This window comes from Crocuta crocuta, unplaced genomic scaffold (assembly GCF_008692635.1).
Source record: "Crocuta crocuta isolate KB4526 unplaced genomic scaffold, BGI_CrCroc_1.0 scaffold830, whole genome shotgun sequence".
Lineage (NCBI taxonomy): Eukaryota > Metazoa > Chordata > Mammalia > Carnivora > Hyaenidae > Crocuta > Crocuta crocuta.
The window spans coordinates 1,931,442-1,948,604 of NW_027531513.1; the positions used below are offsets into that span (position 1 = coordinate 1,931,442).

The 17,163-nt window shown below is 35.8% G+C and overlaps 1 protein-coding gene across 1 annotated transcript in view; it reads right to left on the reverse strand.

Annotated features, from left to right (window-relative positions):
- RTN4 (reticulon 4) overlaps positions 1–17,163 on the reverse strand; it is a 71,465-nt gene that overhangs the window by 8,458 nt on the left and 45,844 nt on the right. The window contains exons 4-5 of the mRNA XM_077772385.1: positions 7,372–7,579; positions 2,723–2,861 (exon numbers count right to left, since the gene is read on the reverse strand). Of these exons, the coding sequence (XP_077628511.1) occupies positions 2,723–2,861; positions 7,372–7,579 (347 nt within the window). The remainder of the gene's footprint in view (positions 1–2,722; positions 2,862–7,371; positions 7,580–17,163) is intronic.

The window sequence follows — 17,163 nt, forward strand, 5'->3', positions numbered from 1 at the left end:
CTAAGAGTATTAAGGTTTCTGTCAGCTTTTTTCAGTAAGAGACATTTGAAGCAAGTATCTATCCTGTGTTTCTATAGGACCCTTATTCAGGGGAAACAAACAAGACGGAAATCTGTACTACTCAGATAAAATGACATTCAGATTTTAATTAAAGGGGGTCAATTTTTAATTTTAATTTTTAATTTTAAAGGGGGTCAAAAGGTAAAAAGAAAAAATTTATTGGCTTTCCAGTTACCCTACACACCCCAGGATAGGAAACAAAAAAGAGACAAAGTCACATACATAAAAGTCACTGAAGGCAGAAATTGATCAAGTTTAGTTTCTCTTGCTTATGCTAGCTCCATCATGAATAACATACCTGCTTTAAAAAAACAAACCAACCCAACCACCTAAGGTCATTTTCAAAGGAAATTAAAAACTGAGCTTTAAGAGCAAAATGAAATTCTTCATCTTATAGAAGTAACTTATTCATAAAATTTCCTCATCCTATTTTCAAGTATCTGTGATTTAAAAGGTGTTTAGAGTATTTCATCAGGCCTCCTCGAACATCTGCACGCTCCTCTAGCCTTTGCCAAGTATTTCCACACTGACTGTCTACACCTCGGAATGTATATAGAGGACAATTCAATCTGAAAGAACAGAGTTTTCTTTTGACTAAAGACATGTGGAAACTAAATTAAAATTTCTAAAACCTGGAACATAACAAATTGTTCCCAGATCAATACGTTTTATTTTTAAACAGACTTCTTTAAGAACACCTCTTCTCTCAAGAATAATATTATAGAAACAAAGAGCTGCCTTCATGGCTAAACCACGCAAACATGAAGGATGACTTTTGGTTTCTATCTGTTGCAATTTCTATTAGCTCTACAAAAACAATGACTCTCCTCTGTCAAGCTTCATGAACTTTTGTTTGACATCACCTCCCACCAGCAATTTTTGACTGCTGAATTCAGAGATGACCCCTTGCTGTTTGAAGCTCTATCACTACTTATCTTCTCAACCAGTTCCCACCCCCAACCACTTCCTCTTAAACCGCACCAGTACCTTTCTCCTCAATGGTTTTTCACACTTTCTACCCCAGCTGTCAAACTATTATATAGCAAATATCACTTCAATGAATAGGATCTGGCTTTTTGTGGCACCCATATGTACAAGGTTCTATTCCATTTACTCCAAAGGATTTTGTTATTTGTTCCCTTTGAAAGTAATTAATCAAACATCCCAAATAACACAGCCGTGATAGTTTTATTTACAGACTGACATCAGAGGATTTCAAAGCACTACTGCAGAATGTCACTAAATGCAAGCACTCTATGTATACAAAAAAGTTATTAATAAAAAGAAACTAAATGACTTTTCCATTAATGCTATTAGTAAGTAACTGAGATTCCCAGGCCTAAGCTGAAGGACACAACTGAAAACAATATTCATCTACTGGCTTTTTAAGGCTAAGATGTTTGTTAAAAGCACTAAGCATTTAAAGCTATTCTAACCAGTTCAGAAATCACTTCATTGAGTCAAAAGGCCCAATCATGGTATTGCTATGATATCCGTGGTCCGCATGATAAATTGCTAACTGGTACATATCTCTTGCCAAAGAAAAATTATGAATACTACCATAGTACATTTCTACCAAGGCTTAGACTGGAAATGAGCCTCTCTTAAGCATGACTACAGACAATAACAGAAAACATGAATGGTAAAGTTCTATGTAAAGAACTAAAGCCCCAGTGCTTGGAGCTCATGTTACAAGCTGATTTAGTGCTTGTTTGAGTCAATGAACCCCACGAAAGCTTATTTGCAAGGTGAGACTCTAACAACTGCTCTAGCAAAATTCGAAAACTGAGGAAAAGACTTCCCAATAATTACTAACTGAAGATTAGTTGAGGTGTTCCAACTATCAGAACTTTTCCAGAATAAACATTTCAGGAAAGAGTCCAAGATACGAAATAACTTATGTGTGTATATGAATCAAACTAAGAAATTAGGTGCTAGACTACAACAGAAAGGCAGAGATTAAATCATATCCTGGTATCAAATCCATTTAATCCTCATTCCTACAGTGAAAATTCCCTTTAATGTTCTCACTTTTTCTTTTTTTAATATTTATGTATTATTGAGAGACAGAGAGAGACAGAGCACGAGACGGGGAGGGACTGAGAGCGGGGGAGACACAGAATCCGAAGCAGGCTCCAGGCTGAGCTGTCAGCACAGAGCACGAGATGCGGCTCGAACCCACAAATAGTGAGATCATGACCTGAGCCGAAGTCGGATGCTTAACTGACTGAGCCACCCAGGTGCCCCTCATTTTTTTTGTTGCATTTTTTAAATTTAGTTTATTTTAATTCCAGTATAGTTAACACACACTGTTATGTTAGTTTCAGGTGCACAGTACAGTGTTTCAACAATTCTATACATTACTCAGTGCTCATCATAAGTGTATAATTTTCTCACTTCTCATCTTTATCATCTCCAAAAGTATGACTTTCTAACCTATTTTCCTTCAAAAAGGCATAGTACTTTCCTCCATCCCAAATACTTGATTGGATTCTGATTTATGACAGAAGTTTATAGTACATCTTTGCTATTTGATTTCACCACATCTTTGGTTTCACTACATCTTTGTCATTTACTTTAATATGGAAAAGTAGAATTTTACACTCCACTCTTTTGGTATTGAATTCTAAGTATGTCAAAAATGAAAAGCAAGTAAACTTACCTTCAGAGAATCAACTAAATCATCAACTAAAAAGAGGCGTCTCAGTTCTTTTATCGTGCAGTTCACATGACCAAGAGCGGAATTACTGTATTTCTGAACCAACTCCTCAGAGATAGCGACTTCAGATTCCAAATATGCCCTGGAAAATAAAAACACATCCTGTCACTGATCAGAATGATTTTCTCTGGATGTCTGTCAATCAGTAATTACACATATGTAAAAGAAGACATTAACAAAATATTTTACTATAAAAATCTACTGTTTCCAAATTAAGCACAATGTAAAAATTCACCAAGCAATGGGTATTTGACATGCGCGCTGTCAGCTGATGAGCAGAGAAAAAAGCATTTGTTTTGAAGTCAGACTGATCTGGACTTGAATCTTAAGCTCTGCCACTTACTTGTCTGTGTCACTTTGGAAAATTACTATCCTGAGAAGTCACTGAGTAAAGTACTCCACAAGCAAGCACAAAGAAGCACTCAATAAATGGTACCTATCATTAGGGACTTGGTTTTTTCTTCAAGTTGACATTATGCTATGTCTTTAGGTTTTCCTAACAAAGGTCCTATCTGTTCCCAAATACTACACTCTCTCAGCATAACTTTTAGGGGAAACTGCCCAATATGTCAAGGCCCAGACTGTGAAATGGCTGCCAAAAGTATAGTGCTAATGCTAGTCAAATGTAATAGTTACTGCCGTAAGAGATGCCCTCACCTATACTAAGATAGCTGGAATTGTTACAGTTAAGAAGAGAACTGTAATGAAGAAGAAAAGTCATCTGCAGGAATGCCAGGAACTGTTTCATTAGTGATGGTTTCTACGAAGCCATTTGATCTTGGCAGTGTAGAACCAACTCCGAAATGCTAAGCATTCTTTTCTATCTGTCAGAAATAGCTACTTCTACCCCAGTCTCTCCTCATCACTCCCTCATGTCTATGGACACTAGCTACTCATCCTAGAAACAACAGTCTTCTGATTAACTCCTTATCCTATAGTTTCCTTCTGTAGGATGTCCCAACTAGGTCTCTTCATTTTTATTCATGATGCTAGCACTCTAGTTCAAGTGGTCATTTATTTACAACTGGGACATTCTGTCTGTCTCCAAACCAATCTCTAATCTGTCTGCATCCTAATCCATTCCTTCAGCCAATGCCAGATCAGTTTTATTTGAGCTATCCTAAATAGTGCTATTTAGATTGACCTCAGTAGAAGTTAGGACACCTGCTACTATCTAGATAAGGTGAGTCCCGCTTGAAAATTCAAGGAAAGACCTTCTTAAATCTCTTCAGGCTCAAACATTTTGTGATTCTATGGCTCCAACTTTTCAACCAGAGCCCTCCTCGGCCTTTCCAACCTGATTTCTCACTACTCACTATGATGCCGCCAAATATGAGCCATTCATCATTTTTTTTTTTTTTTTTACATCTTACTGCCTTTGTTCATCATACTGTTTTCCCAATCCACGCTGCTCTCCTCTCAGTTCTAGTAATAGCATATCCAGTCAGTTAGCCTGTCTCAAATCCCAACCATACACGAAGCCTCTGTGGCTCTTTCTGCTCTAAGACACTATTATGCAATTCTAATGCACCCTTTTGTAGCTTTCTTTTGTAGCAGTATTATAGTATCTATCGGCCATACCCAGCCCTGGGCCTGGGTATTACTTATGTATTTCCCCTACTAAAGTATTATTAAGAACCAGGAATATATCTTTATTATAATGGCATAGCACTCAGATAACTGTTGCTGATTAACCAGCAAGTATCAAGTTGTTATTATCCAGTTAAAAATTACCAACGATTCACATCTACCCTTCAATCAGCAGTAATTTATTTGTGTAGCTCTGAGAAACACAAAGCAAAAGCAGATATAACTTTAAGTGGGTATTCTGCTTCCTTGTACCACTGCTCTTGTCCTTGCTGAAGACGAGATGCCTGGCAGGCAGGCACAAATGTGAGCCTCTCCACAAATCAAGTCCCATGGATACTGCACGGACGTGACAGTGTAACGCCATGCCAGCACTGGCGGCATCTTGTCCAGGGACCGCAGGTATTAGATACAAGGTGAAGCGTGCCCCCGCTAGCAGTGTGACCGGGAGGACTTGGGAACACTGTCCAACAGGATTAAACTGGCATGTTGGCTGAATTTATCCTGACTATAAAAAAGGCCTCTGAATCAAAAATAAAGTGTTTCTAAGGAAATAAATACAGAAATCACTAGGATTTTTCCCAAAATTATTGTTTAAAGTCAAACAATGTCTGAAATTTATATTGTGTATAATTTAGTAGTTTTGGCTTGATGATGTTTTTATATATTTTAGTATAACTAATTAAAAATCATATTCCTCTATGGCTTTTGGCATGATATGGCTCTGCCATTTTGAAGCTGCAATTTCAAGTTCCTGAACTTCAAGTATGTTTCCCTCTCCGTGAAATGAGTAATACCATCTGTCTCACTGAGCTGTTAGGAAAATTCAGTCTGTACATAAATGGCTAGGAACATAAGAACCATTCATAAATGTTGGTCTCTCCCCAAAACTTATGTAGCATCATTATATCATCAATATGAAGACAGCTAGAGAGAAACAAATAACCAGTCTTTACAATAAGCAAAATAATGGAGATCTCTTCTTGTAAAGTGTGAAAATCAGTTTATGTTTACCCATTAATATCAATTAGATAATGTTCTAGGTAGTTACATTCATGCCCACATAGATATCTGCCTTACCAAGTGGTTTTTTAAATATTCAGAATCCATGAGAAAAAAAATTATGTCCATATACAAAACAATTAGAGAACATTTCAAAGCCATACTTAGTGCAACAGGAAATCAATCCTCAGATCATTTGGACCTAGTGTTAGGGAAGCCTTCTTCAAAAAGTTACATCTTGAAATCAAACGAAGAATCAAATAAAAAACATATGAGGTCATCTGAGAAGCTAAAAAGGCAGCATAAATGGGCACAAAACCCTGGAATGGGTACATGAAAGATTAAGATAAAGATATTTATTTGGACTTCATTCTGTAGTGAACAGGGAGCCCATATGTCTAAAAATATGGTAAAAGTGATATTCGAGAAAAATTAATCTGACAACATCCATAAAAGTTGAAGTAAACCAAAGTAACCGGAACGCAATTTGGTAACAAGTGAAGTCTAGCCAGGGTAGGCACACTTTTTCATAAGTATTTCAGGCTTTAAAGTCTATATGGTCTCTGTCACAAGTATTTAACCTTGCTATTACAGCATGATGAAAACAGCTCAATGACTGAATATGGCTATGTTCTTAATAAACCTTTATTTACAAAAGCAGGCAGCAGAGTGGATTTGGCCCATGGCTATAGTTTATGGACTTGTGGTCTACACTGAGGAAACAGGGAGGAAACAACACAACATAGCTATCTTCTTTATGGGAGATGGAAACAAAGATAACATAAAAATTAGGAGCCTGACATGAAGACAACAGTGTTGTGCTGACAGAAATTGACAAGTATGAGAAAAAAGGTTCATTTAAAGACATGATGGGTTAGTGTTGTCAGGGGATGGGTAGGAAGTGACTGCCAATGGGTACAAAATATCTTTTTGGTGTGATGAGAATATCTAGAATTGGATGGGGATAGTTGTACAATTCTAAGAGCATACTAAAAACCACTGATTTTTATAGTATGTGAATTATATCCCATTTTTTTTAAGTGGGAAAAAAACATAGTGAGTCTGAAGTGAGGGCAGAAGACCCTAACTGAGGTATGTCCCATTACCAGTTAGATTTATGATGCTCGAGTGTACTTGTAAAAATAAGGGCAGAAGATGGTAGTTTAGAGACAAGAAGCTGCAATACAGATACTCGCAAAGGGTATTATAAAAGTATGCTTTAAGGAACAAGAAGAGGAAACTAGACAGGGAAGGGATGGTAAGAAAATACATAGGCACAACAAGACAGCATTATATAAAAAGATACACCTACTATTGGAAAGAATGGTATTTCTAATATCAGCATGAAAAGCATGCAATAAACTGTAACTTTCATCAGTCCTAACCATGTTAAAAAGATAGCTTCCAAAGTAAAATTAGGGAAGCAATACCTAGTTCTAATAAATATATATTACTTACACATAGCAGAGTTAAGCGAATGACACATAAACCCAGTTTCTTCCATCATGAGCTCATGAAATGATCTTTTATCTCAAAAATCTCAAAAGCAGATGCTTTTGGAATAGCTCTTAAGCAAACATCTGCATTTATCTTTTTTTTAACAGTTGATTGTCAAGTTGATTTCCATATAACACCTAGTACTCATCCCCACAAGTGCCCTCCTCCATGCCCATCACCCCCTTCCCCTCCCTCCCACCCCCATTTGCCCTCAGTTTGTTCTCGGCATTCAAGAGTCTCTCATGGTTTACCTCCCTCCCTCTCCCCAACTATGCTTCCCCTTCTTCTCCCCCATGGTCCTCTGTTAAGTTCCTCCTAATCCTCCTATATGTTCACACATATGGTATCTGTCCTCCTTGCCTGACTTATTTCGCTCAGCATAACACCCTCTGCAATTATCTTTAAACATTAAAAATGCATGCCTGTAACACTACAGATAATAAAGTCTCAAAACTAATCCTATTTACAGTGTTGCCAATGTGTGCCTTGTTTTCCAGACATCTCACCTGAATGGGTGGCCTTCATCTGATTTCTGGATAGCTTGGATCACACCCTTATATATCCTAAAGCTGATAGTCACAGAGAGCAGGGCCAAGACAATGTAGGCCGTTACACTCACAATGCTGAATACTGTCAATGAAAGCAGCAGGAATAAGCTGGCACCAAACACTACTCCAGTCTTCTTTATGTCTCTCCAGTAGAGGAGGTCAACAACTAGAAATTTAAAAAGAAGAAATCTGAAATTAGAACATTATTTTATCCATTTGGATTTGGCACATTTATATTTGCTCCACCTATAAAAATAAAAAGGTCTCTAAAGTACAACCAAAACCTAAAGTGCTAAAGAAAAATGAACTTTGTAAGCTGCATTTTAAACCCATCGAAATTGTAAACTAGAATCATACCTATATCGCTTTCTATTTACCATAAAATTTTCTCATGCCAACTTTCTCCTTCGTGTCCAAACCAGCCTGGCTAGATAAGACTGTTCCGTTCTCAAGCCTAGTATTGCAGACTTCAAATCCAAAAACACGGGCTCTTAAAAACCATCTTGAGGGCTTTCAAAGTTTGTTCAATGCAGGATACAAATATAGCTAATAGGAAAAAATTTTAACATACACTCACTAAAATAATAGATACTTCAGTGATGTAAAACCATAGTTGAAAAACCACTAACTCAAAAAATATTAAGAAATTAAAACTATGAAAAACTACACATAGGAGTTCTAACGGTCTGCTTTTTAAGAAATCTCTCTTTGAGGGGCACCAGGGTGGCTCAGTTGTTTAAGTGTCCAACTTCATTTCAGGTCATGTTCCCGCAGCTATGAGTTTGAGCCCTGGGTCAGGCTCTGAGCTGTCAGCACAGCTACTTAAGAGCTTACTTGGGATTCTGTGTCTCCCTCTCTCTCTGCTCCTCTCCTCCCCTGCTCGCTCTATGTCTGTTTCTCTCTCTCTCTCTCAAAAATAAGCGAACTTTAAAAAAACGGAATCTCTCTTTGGGAAACGTAATAAAAATTGTAACCTAACCTGGCTATCATTAAAACAAAAATTTCCTACAAAACCCTACAGACAAAGGGAAACAGTTTTTGGATTACCTGAAAAGCTATTTACTTCTCTTTGAGCATAGATAACTATAATGCCATAAAAATTTAGGTGTCAAAGAAAAAGAGAAAAACTAAATGCACTACACTGTTATATAATGTTTATTAATAGTGAGGAGTCAGACAAAGCCAAACTTAGCAAGTTTGCTCTTGGCCTATGGTCAGCGGGCCACTGTGGGGATCAAATAAGCATAGGCCCGCGTTCTGTGCCAAAGGGCTCTTGAATTCACAGGCTAAACATAATTTGTCTACGGATTGTGAACGGGGGGAGGGGTGATATTCTTATAGTAAAATAAATACAGATATATTCTTGAGTATAATCTTAAATATCCACTATTTACTTATTAGTTTTTAAGTGTATTCAATTATTTTAAGGGGGGGTGCAGAGAAAGAGAGGGAGAGAGAGACCACCAGAGAGGCCCCCTGCTATCAGCCCGATGAAGGGCTCAAACTCACAAACCATGAGATCATGACCTGAGCTGAAGTCAGATGCCCAACCAAGTTCACCCAAGTGCCGCTCTATTAATTTTTTTTAATTTTGTTTAATTAGTTAGTTATTAAATGTTTATTTATTTTTGAGGGGGGCAAGGGGCAGAGAGAGAGGGAGACTGAATCCCAAGCACGCTCAACTCTTATCAACGCAGAGCCCAGCGTAGGACTCAAACTCACAAATTGTGAGATCATAACCTGAGTTGAAATCAAGAGTTAGACACTTACCTGACTGAACCTCCCTGGAGCCCTTTAAATACCATTAATTTTCAATGTAAAGAAGGTAACAAAGAAAGACCAGGAGCTGCTTTGGTCTTGAGGCTCTCTAAAGTATGTAATTGTCCTTTACTGTTAGCAGTATTTCCATGAGGGAAAATTATTCACATGAAATGTGAAATGTAAAATGTTAAGAGCATCTTGCAGCCCTGAATATGTATACCATGAGTACCAATAATAGATTTTAAATGCCTATCACAGTCTCTGACATAGTGGGAGCTAAACATTTATTATGGTTGGGAAGCATTTATTCCACTTTCCTAACTATGATTTGATTCAAATGCTATTAATTTAATATTCTATATATGATTTACAGCTTTGTTTTCAGACTTTGATTTCAATTATTTTTTTACTCTCCCCATCTCTAGCTCATTCCAACGCTGCCTAAAACACCTGCATCAGTTTTGTTCCATTCAACTTGTTTCTACTATTGCACCAATACACTAGCACAACTGAGACATAACCAGAACTTGAAGCAGTGTTCCTATGCTATTACAAAGCATCATGAAAAATTTCATACTGAATAAAGAGATAGCAAGTGATGCTAAGAGTTTTATGGCATTCAGCAAACATTTATTGAGCTGATACTGTTCAAGAAACTCAACCTTGTAGAATGAATTAAAAACCTAAAAATGAGGATGTGGACTTTTCTTTAAAGCCCTGTCCAATTATACAACACTACAATTCTAGGAAGACATATAAAGCCATGACAAAAACTATAAAATAACCATTGCACCACCATGAGAATTCTTCAGTAAAAGAAAAAAACTGGAGGAAACTTTAAAAGACTGTGACAAAGAAACTGAGTCCTAAAGAATGGGTCCTAAAGAATGGGTAGATCTGGAACATGTAAACATGCAGGCCTCACTATAATTCTCTGTAAGCAATGGTTCTTGTAATTAATGTAGTTTTAAACAGGGTACAGTGAAAGGGTAGGAGAAGCAAGATAAAGACTGCCCTTGGTAACATAACTCTTTCCTGTGAGGCTCCCCTATGCCCCAAACCAAGCAATCAGACTCCAGACTCTGGTGTTGGATCACCTACACTAAAACTGGTTCCATACCTTATCAGCTATGTGACCTCAGGCAAGTCTCTCAATCTCTCTATACCTCAGCTTCTGCATCTACAGAATGTATATGCAAATAGGAATGAATGATTTTACAGAGAGATTGTGAGGATTAGGTGAGAAAAAGAACTAACAAAATTTTTCATTAATAAGATAGCGAATATAATGCACTTAATATAGTGTGCAGCATAAGATAAATTCTTAATAAATGTCAGGGCTATAATATGTTGTTATTATTGTGAACACCATCAATGTCACCATTACCAATCTTATCCAGGTGTTAAATACGAAGAAAAAGAAAAGAAAATTGCTGTTATAAACATGTCACTTTATAAGCCACATGGAAAAGGATTTTCAAACTTATCTAAGATTTCACTATTACTGAACAAATAAAAAGCTGATAACCTAGAACAAGCAGCAAGTACTTTTATTTTACTACTAAAGTACTCAAATTTTTACATGAACAAATGCTGCTTCATAAAAATGTATGATTCTCAAAGTACTCCAAAACATTTATTAACCTCCAAAATCACCACTGTTGATGTTAAAATAAATCCAGAGATCTTCACTACTCCTTATCATCATTAGAAACTATCCAGTAAGTCCTGATTTTATAAAAGAAAGGATTTCAGATTTGAGATGTACAATATCAATGACTGATTACCTAATATAAGAGTTACTATCTGAACAGCTTGAATAACTGGATAAGAATTATTTATAATTGGTCTATAATTTCTGTATAGATATAGTCAAAGGGACTGCCTGTGGCTGGGATTCAAGAGACCCACATCTAGTACTGGCTCTGGAACTGTACAACTTTGGATGAGACTCCAACTTCTCTGGAGCTCAATTTTATCATCAGTAAACAGGGCATAGATAAATGACTTTTCTTTTCCCTTCAGAAACTAAAACACAGTTAGTACACAGATACACATCAGTCCCACATTCAAATTCCCAATCAGCGGATCTGAAATAATGAGTTTTTATTGCTGTGTTATCTGTGCCAAATATAAACTTTTAAATATCTTCTTCCTTTTTAGATCTAGATTTTTAGGAAGGGCTTAAATATTTTTATTCATACCAGTCTTTTAAAATGAATCTTACTAATAATACTTTGTTTTTTTTAAGTGTCAAACATTATTAAAACTTTAGGAAAATAATAAATTCATATTTCTACAATTTTTCAAGCAATTATAAACCATATCATTAAGGCCAAAAAGAAAAGAAAAAAAGAAATGGAGCAACAAACCTTTTAAGGCTGAACGATGTTTCAGAAATCTTTTCCAAGTTGCTGATCTACATTCTCCACACCTCCCCCTTTATTTCCTGAGTCCGTATATACCAGGCACTTACATTGTGCTAAATACATTGTGCTAAATAGACTATGTAACATTATCTCTTTCAATTCTTAAAACCCTAAAAGGCAAGCTTTCAGACAAGAAAGTGAGAGCCAGCTCTTTTGACTGGAATGAGATCACTTAATTAGTAAGTGGTAAGAACCTGGATTTCAACACAAACTTCGGATTGATAAAACTCAAATGCCCCACATATGATGCCAAACTGAAGGTTCAGCATATTAATGTTCTTCAAAATGTCACGCATTTGCACACATAATGAATAAGCAATGTTGGCAAATAATCGCAAGTGAGATGAATAACATAAGCCAAGAAAGTCAAGGTAAGACTAACAAGATATGTTAATTAAGGAGAGATAAACTGTAATGTGAATACTTAACCTACAGTTAAATCCAAAAGGGAGGAAAGAACTCTATTCCAACATTCCTGAAGGTACTTTCCCATAGTAGAAAACTATAATGAAGCAAGTTGTGAAAAATATCTTTTAAAAGCCATGTCAATCTAATTAAGTAAAATTAGAAAATAGATCAATGCAAAAGAACATTATATATTCACTAAGGACAGTGAGGTAGATTTATATCACCAAAGAAACATGTCCATATTGGTAAGTAAAAACAAAATGTTACAAAAAGATTCATCGAGTAAAATTTTAAAAATTTAGGATAACCATTAAGTCTGAACGGATATCTAGCAAACACAGTATTTACCCCTGGGTAAATGAGTTTAACTTGCTTCTTAATTCCTTTCTATACCATTTGAAATTGTCTCCTTCCAATAGCAAACATGAATTACCATTATACCTAAAATTTTAGCAGTATATAAGTTGTTAACTCTGGTGCTTTGGGATGAACCAAGTCAATTTCCCCAAAGTTGATGATCTGAGAATATAGTCTTGTAGAAGGTGTAGCAGTATTCAGTGATTACAGCCTAAAATAAATTTAACTTTTACTGCATGAAGGTACAGTAAACCCTAACCTACTAGTTTCCTTCCGCCCACCATGGGATTCCTAGAAATTAAGTCTTTTCAATAAATGGAAGAGCTTTGAAAAATCACACACACACAAGCCTCCACATATTATATGAACATATGCAAAGAGCTATACAAGAATACTCAAAGTAGGTATCTTGAAAGCTTTGTTGAAACAAGCCCTAGAGATGCCCTGGTAGAGCTGCAGACCCTCAAGGCACGGAGGAGGAAAAAAGGGAAGAAGAACCAAGAGAGTGAAGACAAGTAGGTAGTGAAAGTCATACAGAAGACAAAATTAATATAACCTACACTCGGAAGGTCTGAGAGGCAGTCTACACTGTTACCGAAGTCATTGTGCAAAATAAATGTTGTGTAAAGAAATTTTAAAGATTGTTAATGAAGTTGCAAGGATAAAAAAATATTAGATTATAAATATTTGCAAAATGAGCTGCCACCTTGACATCTGTCAGTATTTCTAGTCTCTTGGATTTCCTTAAATTGGTTTTAATGAAGAAATTTTGGAAGATTAGGTTTATCCAGGATTGTTTATTCTCAATTAGAAGGGAGTAGTCATAAAGTTTAACAAAATTCTGAGAAATATATTCAAATACTATTGCTTCTAATATTCCTCAAAAGACTTACATCCATCAATTAATTAGATGTTCAGTCCTGACACCAAAGTCAGGCAAAGACATCACAAGAAATCTACAGTCCGATATCCCTTATGAATATAGACACAGTAACCTTCAGCAAAATACTAGCAAACTGGCTCCAGCAACAAATAAAAAGCATTATATACCATGGCCAAGTGGTATTTATCTCAGAAATGCAAAGCTGGTTCAACATATGGAAACCAATCACTTTAACACACCATATTAATAGAATTAAGGTCAAAAGCTGCATGGTCATCATAACAGTCACAGAAAAAGCATCTGACAAAATCTAACACCCTTTCATTATAAAAACACTCCACAAACTAGGAATCGAAGGAATGTCCTCAGGCTGATAAAGAATATCTATGCAAAACCCACAACTTAAACCATACTTACTGATGAAAGACTGAAAGCTTTCCCCCTAAGACCAGGAACAAGACAAAAACACTCTTTTCATTACTCAACACTGTCCTGAAGGTATGAGACAGGACAATCAGGCCAAAAAAAAAAAAAAAGAACGAACGAAAAAGAAATAAGACATCATGATTGTAAAGAAGAAATTAAACGTTCTATTTTATGTGTACAGATAACATGATCTTGTATACATAAAATCATAAGGGATCCACAGAACAGCTACTAGAATAATACACAAGTCCAGAAAGGTTGCGGAAAAGATTAATATAAAAACATCAGTCATATTTCTATAAAAGCAATGAAAAACCTAAAAAAGAATTAAGAAAGTAATTCCAGGGGTACCTGAATGGCTCAGTCAATTAAGCATCCGACTCTTGATTTTGGCTGAGGTCATGAACTCATAGCTCGTGAGACTGAGCCGTGAGTCAGGCTCTGTGCATGAGTCAGGCTCTGTGTGTACAGCACAGAAGCTACTTGATTATCTCTCCCTCTCTCTCTCTGCCCCCTGCCTCTGTCTCAAAATAAATAAGTAGCATTAAAAAAAGAAGAAAGAAAATAATTCCATTTACCCTAATATCTAAAAGAATAACATACTGAGGAACAAAATGGAAAAAAAAACAAAAACAAAAAAAACAGGACTTAGAAACTTACAAACTACAAAATATTATTGAAAGAAGTTAAAGATTTAAATAAATGGAACACACATACCATGTTTATGGATTAGAAAGCATTATTATTAATATGGTAATACTCCTCAAACTTATCTATACAATGCAATTTCTATCAAAACAATCTTGAAAAGAATCACAAAGTTGGAGAACTCATACTTCTTTTTTTCAAAACTTCCTATAAAGCTAAGCTACGAAGTAATCAACTCAGTGTGGTAGTTGCACAAGGGTGGAGGACAGATCAATATAATAAAATTAAAAGTCCAGAAATAAACTCTTTTTTAACATTCAGTTGAATGACAAGGGTGTCGAGACAATTCAGTAGTGGAGAGGAGATTTTTCAACAAGCACTACTGGGACAACTGGATAGCCAACTGCAAAAAAAAAAAAAAAAAAAAAAAAAAAAATGGACNCATATGTAAAAATTAACTCAAAATGAATCACAGACCCAAATGCTTAAACTATGAAACTCTTAGAAGATAAAAAATAGATGCACATCTTCGTAACTGTGGATCTGGCAGTGGTTTTGTAGGTATGACACCAAAGCACATGCAGTTAAGAGAAACAAATTAGACCTCGTTGACATATGAAACATGCTCAACATCAATCATCCTCAGGGAAATACAAATCAAAAACACGATGAGATACCACCTCACACCCATCAGAATGGCTAACATTAACAACTCAGGCAACAAAAGACTCTGGCGAGGATGGATGCTGAGAAAGAAAATCTCTTCTGCACTGCTGGGAATGCAAACTGGTGCAGCCACTCTGAAAAACAGTATGGAGATTCCTCCAAAAATTAAAAATACAACTACCCTACAACCCAGCAAGTGCACTACTAGGTATTTATCCAAGGGATACAGGTGTGCTGTTTCGAAGGGACACATGCACCCCAATGTTCATAGCAGCACTATCAGCAATAGCCAAAGTATCGAAAGAGCCCAAATGTCCATTGATGGATGAATGGATAAAGATGTGGTGTGTGTATATACAATGGAGTATTACTTGGCAATCAAAAAGAATGAAATCTTGCCATTTGCAACTACGTGGATGGAACTAAAGGGTATTATGCTAAGCGAAATTAGTCAGAGATAGACTTCACCCATATGAGGACTTTAAAATACAAAACAGATGAACGTAAGGGAAGGGAAGCAAAAATAATATAAAAACAGGGAAGGGGACAAAAACATAAGAGACTCTTAAATATGGAGAACAGAGAGTTACTGGAGGGGTTGTGAGAGGGGGGATGGGCTAAATGGGTAAGAGGCATTAAGGAATCTACTCCTAAAATCATTGTTGCACTATATGCTAACTAACTTGGGTGTAAATCAAAACATTAAAAAATAAATGAAAAAAAATAAACATACACATACATACACACACAAAAATTAGACCTAATTAAAATTAAAAACTTTTGTCCTCAAAAAATACTATTTCAAAAGAGTAAGAAGTCAGCCCACTGAATGGGAGAAAATATTCACAAATCAAACCATCTGATAAGGGGCTTGTGTTCATAATATAAAAAAAAAACTCTTACAACAATAAAAATACAAATAAGACAATTAAAAATGGGCAAAAGATTTGAATAGACATTTCTCCAAAGAATATACAAATGGCTAATAAAGGAATGAGAATACGCTCATTACAAAACAACATCAATATTATTAGAGAAATGTAAACCAAAACCATAGTCAGAGACCGCCTCAGACCCTCTAGGATGGCTAATATTAAAAAGATGGACAATAACAAGGGTTGACAAGAAGGCCTCAGAGATTTGGACTCTCTTAAATTGCTGATGGAAATGTAAAATTCAGCCACTGTGAAAAAGTTTGGCCATTTCTCAAAAAGTTAGTGTTACCATACTACCCAAGAATTCTACTCCTAGAAATTTCCATCCAGAAGACTAGAAAACATGTGACTGTACAAAAACTTATGTTCATAGCAGCATTATTCATAATAACCAAAAAGGAGGAAACAACCCAAATGCTGGAAAAACCGATAAATGGATAAACAAACTATGATTGATCCATACAATGGAATATTACTGGTCCATAAAAAGGAATGAAGCACTGATAGACAGTATGACATTGATGAACCTTGAAAACATCATGCTAAGTGAAAGAAGCCCAATACAAAAGGTCACATGTTATATGTTTCTCTTTATATGTAAAGTCTATATGTAAGATAGAACATGTCATTCTATAGAGACAGAAAGTAGTGGTTGTCAGGGGATGGGCAAAGTAGATGGGGGAATGACTCTAATGGGTATGGGATTTTGAGGGGTATGGATAAAAATATTGGAACTAAGATAATGATGGTTACATAATTTTGTGAACATACTAAATATCAATGAATTATACGCCCAAAAGAATTCAGAAGTAAATCAAAAAATTCTTGTTTTAACATCTGTTTCTCTATTAGGTTATAAACCCCACAAGACAGCATGCTGCCTTATTATTTACCATATCCCCAGAGCTCAGCACAAAGCCTAAACCAACTAAACTTTCAATAAATAGTGCTGATTGTTTAGAATGAATGGATACTTTATGCCAGTTTCAAACAAACTGGCATAAATTAACTTATTCAATTTTTTTCTGGGCTTTGGATTCCACATTTGTTTTATTTAAACTATTTTCAGATATCTACACTTATACAGTAACAAATAGCAGTGCTTTAGGTAACTTATAAAATAGCAAATATTATTTTACAGGCTTGTCTCTTCTTACTAGACCCTGAAGAATTGATGAATACCTTTCATCTTTAAATTCCCATTACCTGCTTCATTAATATTTGCTGTTATCGTCTG